General features: G+C 48.4%; 1 protein-coding gene across 1 annotated transcript in view; it reads right to left on the bottom strand.

Annotated features, from left to right (window-relative positions):
• Positions 1-7,410: 7,410 nt before the first annotated feature.
• The window catches only part of LOC106739843 (nuclear GTPase SLIP-GC), a 49,348-nt gene continuing 42,449 nt past the window's right edge, over positions 7,411-14,309 (bottom strand). Inside the window, 3 exon segments of the mRNA XM_059727187.1 lie at positions 7,411-8,055; positions 9,129-9,219; positions 11,065-11,201. Of these exon segments, the coding sequence (XP_059583170.1) occupies positions 7,994-8,055; positions 9,129-9,219; positions 11,065-11,201 (290 nt within the window). The 3' untranslated portion in view covers positions 7,411-7,993.

Below are 14,309 nucleotides of genomic sequence, written 5' to 3'. Positions count from 1 at the left end.
TAGCTCCCTCTGGTTACCCTAGCAACCAGCACCTGCGTAGTTACTGTGGCTCTACAGTAGCAGGCACCTTAGTGCCCTGCTACAGTAGGATTCCGAATGACAGCCAGCATGGCTTCATCATGGGCAGGTCTTGCCTTACGAACCTTATCTACTTTTATGATCAGGTAACTTGCCACCTGGGCATGAGAGAGCAGGTTGACATTGTATACGCTGACTTCCAAAAGGCCTTTGACCTAGTATCCCATGATGTCCTCAGGAGAAAATTGGAGGATTATGAGCTTAACTCTCAGACACTCAGGTGGGCGAGACACTGGCTGTAGGATAGGACCCAGAGAGTCATAGTAAATGAATCTGTGTTGTCCTGGTGAGAAGTGGGCAGTGGTGTCCTGCAGGGGTTGGTGTTTGGTCCAGTACTTTTCAACATCTTTATTAATGATTTGGATGTGGGGGTCAAGAGCTGACTGGCCAAGTTCATGGATAACAACAAGTTATGGGGAAGTGTGGTCATGCTTAAAGATGGGCTACAGATACAGGCAGACCTAGACAGCCTATCAAGTTGGGTGGATCAGAACTTGATGAAGTTCAATGTCGAGAAATGTGAGGTGTTCTGGGCCCACCCAGAAGTGGGTGAAGCGTCATCAACCACACTCCCTGGCAGAAGACTTAAGGGTAGCGGAGGCCCTTGAAAGTGCTGAGTTTGAACATGAACCAGTTGCACTTTGGCCTTCCTGACTTCTTCCCTGCACACCCAAGCAAAACTCTAATTTTCTTCCCTAGTTATTTGTCTAAGTTTATACTTCTTATAAGCTTCATTTTTGTGATTTAGCTTACTAAAGAGTTCCCTGCTAAGCCAAGCTGGTCTTCTGTCTTTCTTCACACTGGGATGGTTTGTTCCTGAACTCTCAGTAAGGCTTCTTTAAAGTACAGCCAGATCTCCTGAACTCCGCTCTCCCTCAGATGGCTTTTCAGGGCATCCTGCCCATGAGTTCCCTAAGTGAGTCAAAGTCTAGTTTTATGAAGTCCAAGATCCTTATTCTGCTGCTCTCCTTCCTTCATTTCCTCAAGACCCTGAACTCAATCATACTGGGGTCACATCTTCCCAATTTGCCATCCACTACTACATTCCCCACAATTCTTCCCTGTTTGTGAGCAGTAGGTCATGAAGAACATGGCCCAGTAGTTGGTAGCTCCAGCACTTGCACCAGGAAATTGTCCCCAGTACTCTTCAAAAACGTCCTGGATTGCCTGTGCACTGTTGTATTTCCCTCCCAGGAGATGTCATGGGGCTGAAGACCCCCATCACAATGAGGGCCTGTGATCAGGAAACTTTTTTTTCATAGATTCATAGACATTTGGGCTGGAAGGGACCTCAGAAGATCACAGAGTCCAGTCCCCCTACCCAAAGGACAGGAACTCAGCAGGGGTCAGAGGATCCCGCAAGATAGACATCCAATTGTCTCTTGAAGGCATTCAAAGTAGGTGCTTGAACAGCCTCCAGCAGCAGTCTATTCCAAAGCTTGGGGACTCAGACAGTAAAGAAATTCTTCCTTATGTCCAGCCTGAATCAGTCACAGAGGAGTTTTTGACCATTCAACCTTGTCACCCCCTGGGGTGCTCTGAACAGACGTTTCCCCAGATACTGATGAGCACCCCTAATAAACTTAGAGGTGGCCACCAGATCACCCCTGAGCCTGCAGTTTTTCAAGCTGAAGAGCCCCATGGCTCTCAGCCGCTCATCATAAGGTCTCATTCCCTGACCTCTGATCATGCAAGTGGCTGTCCTCTGGACTCTCTCAAGCTTCTTCACATCCTTTTTGAATTGTGGAACCCAAAACTGGACACAGTACTCCAGCTGCAGCCTCACCGAGGCTGAGTACAATGGAGGAATGATGACCTAGGATTTGCTTGAGAACCACCTGTGGATGCAAAGCAGTATTTTCCTTGCTTTACTAGCTGCAGCATCATGCTGAAGGCTCACGTTCATCTTGTGGTCAGCCATGATCCCCAAGTCCCTTTCATCTGAAGTGCTAGCCAGCGTAGCACTGCCGAGCATATAAGCATGCTGCAGGTTTTTCCTCCCAAGGTGGAGAACCTTGCATTTTTCAGTGTTAAATGCCATCAGGTTCTTGTCTGCCAATTTCTTGAGCCTGTCCAGGTCATCCTGGATGACTCTTCTGTCTTCAGGTGTGGATGCCCCAAAGTTTGGTGTCATCGGTGAACTGGGTCAGTCCACTTCTGACGCCAATGCCTACATCATTAATGAAGATGTTGAACAATATAGGCCCAAGGACAGAGCCTTGAGGGAACCCACTGGTCACAGGGCACCACGACTTCATCTACCTGTTTCAATAAAGCCTCATTCGCTTCCTCCTTCCTCCTGGTCTGGTGGTCTATAGCAGACCCTAACCATGACATGACCCTTGTTGCTCTCCCCTCAGAACCAAACCCAGAGACTCTCAACAGGCCTATCTCCAGCTTCATACGGGAGCTCTAAGCAACCATATGGCTCTTTAGCATAAAGTGCATCTCTTCCTCCTCTTCCCTGCCTCTCTTTCCTGAACAGTTTGTACCCAAATGACCATAATAATGAATGATTCATGAAAAAAATCTATCTAAGAAATAATAATATGTATCCATACAGGCCTGTCCTGCTTCCACGCAGGAGCAGGGCCAACAACCAGCAATCAAATAATTGTTACAAGGATCCTAGCTATTATTTGCCAGTCCTCCCAAGTCTGGGAATGCCTCCTGGACTCAGAGTGGTTTCTGTTGTGCTGGTTGGCCATGAATCTTCCATAAGCAGATAGATCTGTCTCACCATTTCATGCAGCCAATGCTCATAGTCCCTGAGGGTGTTCACGATCCTGTCTGTGTTTGCATCAGCCACAGCCTGCCTTGGTAGCCTGTGTGTCATTGGTGGTGGCATTGCAAGCAGAACTGAAAATCAAGAAATGCAGGACATAGGGTGAATTAAGGACATAACGATCTAAAAAGACGTGCTCAGTGTGTTGCTGAGTGATTGGTCAAAGAGTCTGGTCACCTTGTGGGAGGGGCTTGAACAACACAGGAGGTCTTCAGACCACTCTGGTAGAATGTCTGATGAAGGCTGGCTATGGAGGTATCTCACTTGCAGGTGGGGAGTCACAAGAGATGGAGTAGCATGCACAGCTGCTGCCCCATTTCAAGAGTACGTGCTCCCTGCACGTCGGCGTGTGCTCAGGGGATGACAACATAAATCCACGCCAGGAGCAGCAGAGTGAGAGAGAAGAAGGGCTGGATGGAGGCAATCTCAAGAGCCCCACAGTTCTACAGGTCCAGCAGTTGTGATGCAGGAAGGAGGCATGTCTGAAGCCTCAGGCTGAGGAGAGGCTACACCTGGACCCATGCACATTGACCCAGAGTGAAAAGGCGCACAGGGATCAGCTGTTGCAGTGACCTGGTGCCATGGGCACTGGGATAGCACTCTCAGTTTCTCTACTCCTTTTGAGGGTCTGAGATAGCTGATTATGATGTTAAGTCCATTAATTAATTAAGTACTATATATATTGATTTGCAAGCCCGGCATTTAAAAAGTGGCTGTGAATTTGATTTATTTATGCATGACTTAACTTGAGACATAAACCTGTTTTGAAGACCCGTGAATTAATTGAGGGCCCTGATTTGATTTCAACAATCATTAATTGATTACAGTCTAATATTAACTGACAGAATGTCTGAATTGACTTTTGTCCAAGTGTTGATGAGGAATCCTGACCTTGTAACCCATTAATTAATTACAGACACCTTGATTTGAAGATTTGACCAAGTACTTTGGTTATTTCAAGATACTTGAAACCTCCCTTTCTCTTTCACTGAGATTAAAATGTGATGGGCTAGCTGGCAGTGCATTAGCCCAGGGGTTTTGAAAGAGTAAATTATTGAAGGATTGGGATTCCCTTTCCTCACCAATCTGGTAATTCATAGATTCATAGAAGTAGGCTCGGGAAGGACCTTGTGGATCATCAAGTCTGACCCCCTGCCCAGGGGCAGGAGAGGAAACTGGGCTCAAATAACCCCAGCCAGCTAGACATCAAGCCTCCTCTTAAACCCCCCCCCCCCCCAGGGTAGGAGCCAGAACCACTTCCCTTGGAAGTTGGTTCCAGATCCTAGCCACCCTGACTGTGAAGTAGTGCCTTTGTATGTCTAGTCTGAACCTACTCTAACAATTTCTGGCTGTAATTCTTTGTTACTGTGGCAGGTGCTAGGGGGAACAGGGTCTCTCCCAAGCCCTGCTTGTCCCCCCCGGTGAGTTTATAGATGGCCACCAGGTCCCCCTTCAGCCTTCTCTTGTGAAGGCTGAACAGGTTCAGGTCCCGTAGCCTCTCTTCATAGGGTCTGCCCTGCTGTCCCTGGATCATGTGGGTGGCACTCCTCTGGACCCTCTCAATGTTGTCCACATCCCTCCTGAAGTGTGGCACGCAGAACTGAACACAGTACTCCAGCTGTGGCCTGAACAGTGTTGCATAGAGGGGAAGAATCACCTCCTTGGCCCTCCTTGAGATGCATCTGTGGATGCATGACTAGGTACGGTTAGCCCTACTGACCGTGACCTTGCATTGTCAGCCCATGTTCATCTTGGAGTCACTAATGACTCCAAGATCTCTTTCTGCCTCCGTGCTCTCAAGAAGGGAGTTTCCCAGCTCATAGGTGTGCTGCTGGTTCCCACTGCCCAAGTGCAGCACCCTGCACTTGTCAGTATTGAATCCCATCCTCTTTTCATTTGCCCACCCCTGTAACCTGTCGAGGTCCTGCTGCAGTCTTTCCTTCCCTACTAGCGTGCCCACCTCACCCCAAATTTTGGTATCATCAGCAAATTTAAACAGGTTGCTTTTCACCCCATTGTCCAAATTGCTGATAAAGAAATTGAACAGCGCGGGCCCAAGGACCGAGCCCTGGGGGACTCCGCTGCCCAGGACAGAGTAGCACTAGGACTGGTGGCTATTGGCCAGTGTTTTTGTCTACCATGTGACAAATATGAGTTCAAGTCCCAGCTGGGGCGACTTGTGGTTAGTGAATTAAGAGGGAGACGTCCTTGTTGCAGTGAAAAAGGGTCCTTGTGTTTTCCCCCACCCCCCTCCAGGTGCCTAGGCCCTATATTCCTTGTTATTTGACATTTTGTATTTTGTGCCTTTTATATTTCCCCAACCAGTATTGTTTGCTCTGCTGTTTGTGTTTTATATTTTGTCAACCCTGTCTTTTTTCAATGATTGTAAGTGTCTACATTTGTTGAATCCTGCCCCTTGGGGCATTGTAGTATCCCCTATACCCTCTGGTTTATGCCTGTTATGTTCCCAGTACTGTTCTCTCATTAAAAGGTATATGGTTAAGGCCCCAGTGGTGGTCTGGCTCTGCTTTATAGGGAGAGGAGAGTCCCTACACCTCCCACAGCACTTGTGCACCTGCTTTGATCCCTTCAGCTGGAGAGGGGGGACCTATTGGAGTACCGCCTGGGTTACAAAAACATGGCAGGAAAGCAGGGGGAGACCTCCTGAGGGAAAAACCATGTACCAGGGTGTCAGCACAGGAGAGTTTGAGCCTGGGTGGTACGGTCCAGACCTGTGCACTGACTGCTGTTCATAAGCTGGTACACAATGAATTTTGCAAGTGGGTAACAAGCAGTCAACTTAAAATGATCAAGAAGGGGTGCCTGGCTTCAGTTGATAGCAGATCCTGAGTGCCTGCAAACAAGTGCCCACCCACTTTGGCCACTGATGCACCTCCCTGCTGTGCGTTACCCTCTACCTCCCTGCACTGCCCACTAACTCCTGGGGTCTTTCAATCACTTTTCAATGCCTCCTCCCTCCCCTCTTCACCACACAGCTCAGCCTAATCACAACTGCCAGTTTAGATGAAAGGTGATTTAAAGGATCCTCAAGGCTCAAGAGCTCAGGGGTTCACACACTGGGTGTGGAGGTCGATCTTCATGGCCTATCCTCCTCGACAGAAGCGGCAGGTGACATGACCATTACCTTGCCACTATCTTATCTGTGGATTTTTGCTGGGCACATATGTCTGTGACTGTTGCAAGTTTTGGTGCCAGCCATCTGCATTCACCAGGCCCTTCCCTCCTTCCCCCACTTCCTGGACTGCCAAGGGCATCCTAAACATTCATTACACACAAATAGCTGCAAACTGTAGTGACACTTGGTGGACAAGGGGGCTCGTTACACAAAAATTGTAGCCACACCCAATGGACAAAGTGGTTCACCGCACGTCATTCAGTGAATTACCATGTATATGTGACAGATTAACGGCTGCACCATTCCAAGTTGTGTCATCACTGTAACAGGGAGACTCTGCCCTGTTATGGGAACATTCGGGAAAAGCACCCGATTTGTTGAGAACTTTCTGTCTGACCTGTGGAATTGGGTGACATATTGACTGTTTGCCCATCCAGGAGGCTAGATACCCTTTCCGTTACTTGCTGACAGTGTTGAGGTGGGGGGAAGCAGGGAAGCTCACAGCAGGTTCAATAAGGCTCCATAAGGGACCTCTCCTGAGCATATCGTGGGCTCAGCACTGGCTTTGCTGCAAATACTAAGCCCTTCCTCAGCTCAGATCCAGCTACCTCCAGCTACCAAGGGAACCGCCCCAAGGAGAGCTGGATCTCCAGCTTGCTGCAGGGCTTCTAGTACTCACAGGCTCTTGGGGTTGGGGCTGGTCACCATTGCCCCCCACTCTCCTCAGGCCACACACAGGCTCACAGCCCTCAAGACAAGGGAGGGCTTTTATGCCCATTTTCACAGCTGGGAGAATGAGGTGGCAAGACTGGGTACATCTTCAGTGCCCAGGTAATCCAGGTGTCTGACACGGGCCAGTTATACATCTCCATAGCAAACCACATCCACGTTATTATATCTGTACTACTGCTGTGCGATGCTCTGTCTGCACTAGTCTTTGCTGCCTCAACAGGTCACTAGAGAGGGCTGTACTGAGACTGAAACTTAACTAGTAGATTATTATGTGGCTTTGAAGGGCGCCTATAACCTCGTCCAAGAGGCCCTCCAGGCATGAATCCTCTCTGAACCCAGCTGAGATTCTTGTGCATGTGTTATCTGAATAACAGAGTTAAATGTGTAACAAAACACACCTTAAAAAGAGGGTTCAAAGTCATCCACAGAGGCAGAGCAAGAAATTGCACACAGGCTTACCCCGTGTCCTGCTAACAAGACCACCCTTCCTCTGCCAAGGTCCCGTAAGCTTCCCCAATAGACACACACGTTAGAAAAGCTCCAAATATCCTCTCAGCAGTGGGCTCAAAGAACCAGAAGCTTTAGTGAATCAAGTCCACAGCCAGAGAACGTTTTCAGGTGTTCATCAAATTTCTCAAAACTACCCAAAATGAAAAATGTTGCTGTTTTGACAACTGAAATTATTCTGGGCTGTTTGCATGGGAACCTGGCAAATGCTGAGGGCAACAATTCCTGGGCAGTTTACTTCTGTAAACTTTATATTTCTCTCAGTTTGCATTGACTTGGACACTTCATCAGAAGCTTTGTGCATTCTTCTATTTTCTTCTTAAAATCCACAACCTTTTTTTAGAAACGATGAGTAAAAACACTGTTATTCTCAATAAATTGCTGCTAAAGTGTGTTACAAATGCATTAAACAAGTTTGTATCTTGTTCACTTTCTCCTATTTTCACAGTGCAGGGTGGATTGAACACTTCATCATCTCTATCTTAATAGAAATCTCTATCTTATCATCTCTATCTCATATCAGCTCTGTCTTTAACATCTCTGTCTTAATCAATGCTACACTCAAATAGGTTAATAATTCGTGAAATATATATGCAAAAGTGAGAAAGTAATGAACTGAAATGCTTCTGTTAACATCACGCATGATTAAAACTAATAAAACCTGTAACTTTGTTGCAAGGAAGAGAAGGAAAAAAATCTCTATAACCTGATGAATCGGAAATATATATTTTTTAAATAATTCCCCCCTGATCTTTTTATTCACAGTTTTCCAGACGTTCAAGAAGGCCATTAATGTTTTCATGTTCTCTCTTGAAATCTGAAAGAAGAACAGCAAGTTAAAACAGGACTGTCTTACATTTTAAAAAGGATCTGCCATTTCACCTTCATTAAGCAGGAGGAAAAGCAGTGCCACCCGCAACACAAATGAATAGAAAAAAGGGCAACTCTTTTAACTTATAGGCAAATTTGTTCAGGCGATGTATCCTGCACAACCATAGTCATAGAACCCATGGAATAAGGGATCCAGCCACACAGCAAACTATTAATATTACAACACTGGACATCTATGTGCTTACCTGCACTTCTACAAATGGACTTTTGGGGGGGGGGGGGGGATAATCCTCAGACCTCAGTGAAGTCCTTTTCCTGCCAGGACCTCTGAGCACTTTGCTAAGTGGGCAAATGAGCACTGATCCCATTTTACAGAAAGAGAAAAGGGAGCAGGACTTGCCCACATCACACAGGGAGTAGGTGGCAGCTCTCCCAGCAGAAGAAACAGCCTAGTGATGGTGCTGGGCTACAAGTCAGCAGCAGTGGGGTCAGGTCCCAGCTTTCCTGGTAAACCTGTGTGTTCTCACAAGGTCCAGTCCAACACCCAGTGCACAGCTCCTGGCTCACGAGTTTGTGGTCTGTGCAAAGGGACCTGGCCTAGGCCAGGGTTTGAGGTTGCCATGTAGCCCTTCCTCCGGATGCAGTGCAGGTTGCTCTGCAATCAAGAGCGCCTCCATGCTGTTGTCCTGGGGAAGGTGTTGCACAACCCCAACAGGCACCCTCCACCAAACCCCTTTGACAGGGGGAGGAGGTAGGAACAGCTCTGTCCCAAAGCTCATCCCCACCCCTGCCCTGGGGCAAACAGCCAGCTCCATCCCACATCACAGCTCAGTGGCTGTCACCCCACTCACTTGAAGGAACTTCACCCTTAAATGAGTCTTCCAGACCTCATTAAGGTCCTCCCCATCAGTAGGAAAGCCAGCTTCCAGGCCAGCAAACCTCTTGTCATCCAATTTCATTTACTTGGGGGAGACAGGAAGGGAGCTGGGGCACAAGAAGGGTGCTAGGAAGTTCAACTCCACCCACACAGCTCCCTGAGAGGAGATTTCAGACTCTTACCTGGCAGGTCCCCAGCATCCCTTTCCCAGTGAGAAAAGGCAAGTTTGATCATCTTGGAATAGTCATTTAGCAGCTTCTCTGTCATATCATTCTGTGGCAAAGAAGTGGTCAGCACGTGAGCATGGAACAGATCTCACAGCCCTTCACACCCATTAGCCAATCGATCAGTCACAGCTGTTCAGTCTCAGCAAGGAGTCAGGCAGATGTCACCAAAGTTATACAACCAGAGACACCAAGCCTTTTTGCATATAACTGTCATAAGTTAATAGCGGAGGCAGTGTCTGTGTGTGTTGGGAAGAGACAGGTACAATTAGGGGCTTTCTTTGCCCTGGAGAACCTTTATTGCTCATTAGGATGTGCAGGAAAAAAGCTCTGTGTGACTGCTAAAGTAAGGTCACTGTGCTGGCAGGAGGCTTGTGAATGGAGCCCAGTTGCCCCGGCATTGTGGGAAGGACAATGAAGACAATGCCATTTTCACAATCACTTTTTGGAGCAGAGCTGTATGGTCTCCTCCAGAGCACTCACTACAATAAGCTGCTTCTAACTCAGAAGGATGAAGGGCTGACTTGACCTGCCTAGGATTTAATCCCTGCCTCAATCGGATGTAGAAACAGCAAGCCTGATAGACCATTCAGGCCAAACGACCCTGTGCACAGCCTGCTGGGATGGCAGGAGATTTAACTGCAAAGGCTGCTGCTCTGGGTATCTGCTTACTTTACAACCTCAATAGGAACGAGAAAAACTCTTGTGATGAGGTGAGGGCTTCAGGTACTGATCTCCATGGTGCTTTTTAATTGAGTTTAGGGTAAAGTCTGCATGTCAGATCCTTACCTAGCCTAAATCAGTCTTTCTTCATAAACTCCAAAGAGCGCTGGTCATGACACACCAGCTGAGGGACAGCCCCTTATGCTGTCCCTTCCCCAATGAACAGAGGGGAACTCAGAGGTGCAGATGAAGGGCATCAGAAAAAACAGAGAGCTCCATCAACAGAAGGTCATGCGAATTAGGAAATTAGCCCCTGGAACAGAGACCTTTCCTAACCTAATGTTTATCTATACATCATGGAGATTATGCTATCATAAGTGGAATTCACAGGGGCTCCTAGGGAGGTTAGGTGAGCCTAGTGGGCGTTGCTAAGTTGCACACATAAATAGGAAGATACAATCATAGAATCATAGAAAATGAGGTTGAAAGGACCTCAGGAGGTCACATTGAGTCCAACTCCCTGCTCCAAGCTGGACCAGCCAAGACTACATCATCCCAGCCTCAGTTTGTCTATCCAGGTCTTCAAAACCTCCAAGGATGGAGGTCCCACTACCTCTGTGGGTAGCCTGTTGCAGTGCTTTACTACCCTTCCAGTGAGAGAGTTTTTCCTCATATCCAACCTCAAATTCCCTTGCTGCAACTTGAGCGCATTGCTCCATGCTTGGATTCATTTCAGAACAGGTTTGCCCTCTATTCCTGTGGGCATGTTGCGAAGAGGGATAATGCTGCTTCTTACGCAGTCCCTAGTGTTAAAAAGGACCTGTTATTCCTGGAGAAATAGACTTTTGTTGCTGCAAGCTATGTCTGCTGTGCCTGGTGTCTGTACAGTGCCTGTCTGTGGTGTGGATTGTATTATTTAGTATGTGTTTTGCCTTTAAGCCTGAGACTGCTTCCACTGAAGTCAGTGGTGTTCTTCATGTGCTTGTGGCCAAGGGCATGTGTAAGTGTTTGCAAGGTGAAGGCCTCTGAGGACACCTGGAAGATCAAAATGAAGTCACTTCTGCACTGAGTGGCCAAGAAACATCCCTTGGGGTAGATGATTTCTTTAAATGTTTTTGATCTAAATTCCCCCCGCCCTGCCTAGGCAGATGCTGTGAGCTGCTTTGGGTTCTGTACAGAACTGCCCAATCCATGGGCTGTGCTTGAAGGAGAAGGGAAAAACATCACTTACCTTCAGCTTCTGGAATTGCTCCCTCATCCTCTCTGTTGCCCGTTCAAACATCCCACTCTTCACCTCTTTGTCTATGTTCTCCGTGAGGATCGTTTTCATCCTCTGGCAGGCTTGCTTCCCCCTTACTTTAGCTGCCTCTGTTGCAAAGGAGGGAAGTGTCACAGCACTGCAGCAGACTGGGGTGGGTTTGGGGAGAAGGGCTGGGACTGGGTTTAGGTGTACAAAATTGTGGTATCATAGTATCATGGTCAGAAGGGACCTAAACAGATCATCAGGTCTGACCCCCTGCCCCAGGCAGGAATGGGTTCTGGGATCATATCACCTCAGCCAAGTATCTGTCCAGCCTCTTCTTGAAAACCCCCAAGGCAAGACAGAGTACCACCTCACTTGGGAGCCCATTCCAGAGCCTGGCAGCCCTAACTGTAAAGCAATGTCTCCTGACGTCCAGCCTGAACCTCCTCTCTAACAATTGGGGCCGTTATTCCTAGTAACCCTGAGTGGTGCCTGGGGGAACAGATCTTTCCCCAATTCCCTCTGGTCCCCCTGGTGAGTTTGTAAGTGGCCACCAGATCCTCTCTCAGCCTTCTCTCATGGAGACTGAACAGGTTCAGGCCCTTTAGCCTCTCTTCATAGGGCCTGCCCTGCTGCCCCTTGACCATGTGAGTGGCCCTCCTCTGGATCCTCTCAATGCTAGCCACACTCCTCTTGAAGTGCGGCACCCAGAACCAGACCCAGTACTCCAATTGTGACCTGACCAGTGCCACATAGAGGGGAAGGGTCACCTCCCTGGAACTGCTTGTGATGCATCTGTAGATGCACAACAAGGTGTGGTTAGCCTTCTTGACAGCTTCCTCACATTGGTGGCTCATGTTCAACCTGGAGTCAACAATGACTCCAAGATCCCTTTCTGCCTTCGTGTTGACAAGAAGGGTGCTCCTCAGCCTATAGGTGTGTTGCTGGTGCCTTCTCCCCAGGTGCAGCACCTTGCACTTGTGTATGTTGAAACCCATCCTGTTCTCATTCGCCAACCCCTGTAACCTGTCCAGATCCAGTTGTAGCCTCTCCCTTCCTTCTAGCATTCCCACTTCTCCCCACATCTTAGTGTCATCCACAAATTTGAACAGGGTGCTTTTCACCCCCTCGTCCAAGTCACTGATGAAGATGTTGAACAGTGCGGGCCTGAGGACTGAGCCCTGGGGGACTCTACTGCCCACATCCTTCCAGGTCAAAAATGACCCATCGACCACCACTCTCTGGGTGTGACCATCTAGCCAACTTCTCACCAATCTCACTGTGTAGACATCAATTCCACAGTCACTAAGTTTTTTTTAAGAGTATGTGGTGGGAAACTGTGTCAAAGGCCTTCTTAAAGTCCAGGAAGATGACATCCACCTCGACACCCTTGTCCAGGGACTTTGTGACCTGTTCATAAAAAGAAACCAGGTTAGTCAGGCAAGACCTGTCCTCAGTGAACCCATGTTGGTTGCCCCTGAGCATTACCTCCCCTGCTGGACCCTTGGAGATATGCTCCTTGATAGTTTCTCAAAGGTCTTCCCAAGGACTGAGGTAAGAATGACTGGCCTATAATTGCCAGGATTCTCTATTATCCCTTTCTTGTAAATGGGTACCACAATGGCCCTTTTCCAATCCTCTGGTACCTGACCAGTGCCCCACGAGTGCTCAGAGAGCCATGCTATTAATAGTCGCAGCATGTCTTTTCTTCCAGGTTGGCTGATCTCATGCTTTAAACTAGCTTTGTTGGGGGATGGGGCCACAGGAGGACAGGAGGACACCTCCCAACCAAGATGGGTGACAAGCACAAGGAGTACCCAGGTAAGTGATGGGGGTCCAGATTGCCCTATGAATTGAAGGAGTGGAGGGTGCATGTACCAATACAAGACCTTAAATGCTTTTACACTAATGCTTGTAGCGTGGGAAATAAGCAGGAGGAACTCACCCTCCTGATAGCTAGGACAAACCCAGACATAGTAGGGCTCAAAGAAACCTGGTGGGATTCATCCCATAACTGGGCAGTAAACATTAGGGGCTGAAGACTATACAGGTGGGGTAGAATGGGGAGGAAAGGCAGGGGTGTGGCACTCTGCATCAAAGAGAAATACACGTCCTCAACTAACAGGATGGGGTCAGAGGAAGGCAAGCTGAAGTGCTTTGGGTCAGAATACAGGGGGGTTGTGGGGAAAGGGACTTAATGGTGGGGGTCTACTACAGACCACCCAACCAAGGGGAAGAGCTGGACCATGAATTCTCAGGCCAGCTTGCTGAGGCACTTAAGGCAAGGGATGTAGTCATCATGAGTGATCTAAATTACCTGGACATCTGCTGGGAGGAGCAGTCAGCCAGGTCTGACCACTCATGAAAGTTCTTTGCTGTAATCCAGGATGTCCACCTAACCCAGGAGGTGCACAGTCCCACCAGAAGGAATGCTGTCCTGGCCACAGGTGATGACCTGGTGAGGGGACTCCAGGTTCTTGACCACCTGGGTAACAGTGATCATTGCCTACTGGAATTCACCATCCAGTGCAGGGTGTCAAGGGCCTGCAGTAAGGCAACAGACCTTGACTTCAAGAGGACCAACTTCAATGAGTTGAGAAGATTGGTAGGAGAAGCACTGGGGTCCTGGAGAGTTGGGGAACTGGGTGTCCAAGATGAGTAGTCATTCCTTATGAGGATGACCCTCCGAGCCCAAGGGGTGACATTCCCAATGAGAATCAAAGGGGGCAAGAGTGCTCAAAAGACTCCTTGGCTCACCAAAGGCATTCAGGACTGCCTGAAAGCCAGAAAAAAGAGGCATACACCCAGTGGAATGGAGGGGCTATCACCAAAGAAGAGTATACCTCCATCACTCGGACTTGTAGGGGGGCTCTTAGGAAAGCTAAGGCAGATATGGAACTAGGGCTAGCATCAAGGATCAAGGACAACAGAAAGTCCTTTTTTTAAATACATAGGGAGTATGAAGCAAGCACCGGGTAATGTGGGGCCCCTGCGGGATACGCCAGGCAATCTGGTGGTTGCACCAGAGGAAAAGGCAGACCTTTTTAACAAATTCTTTGCCTCCATTTTTTGTGCAGGGACCAGGACTCCTCCACTGAGATTCAGGATGGGCTCAGGAGAGACTCCGCCAGGCATAGGGTCAGGAAGGACTGAGTTAGGAAACTTGTGGAAGGGCTAGACATGTTCAAATCAGCAGGTCCAGATGCTCTCCACCCCAGGGTGCTGAGGGAATT

Source organism: Alligator mississippiensis, chromosome 1, assembly GCF_030867095.1.
Source record: "Alligator mississippiensis isolate rAllMis1 chromosome 1, rAllMis1, whole genome shotgun sequence".
NCBI lineage: Eukaryota > Metazoa > Chordata > Crocodylia > Alligatoridae > Alligator > Alligator mississippiensis.
This window is presented reverse-complemented; position numbering and strand designations above follow the sequence as displayed.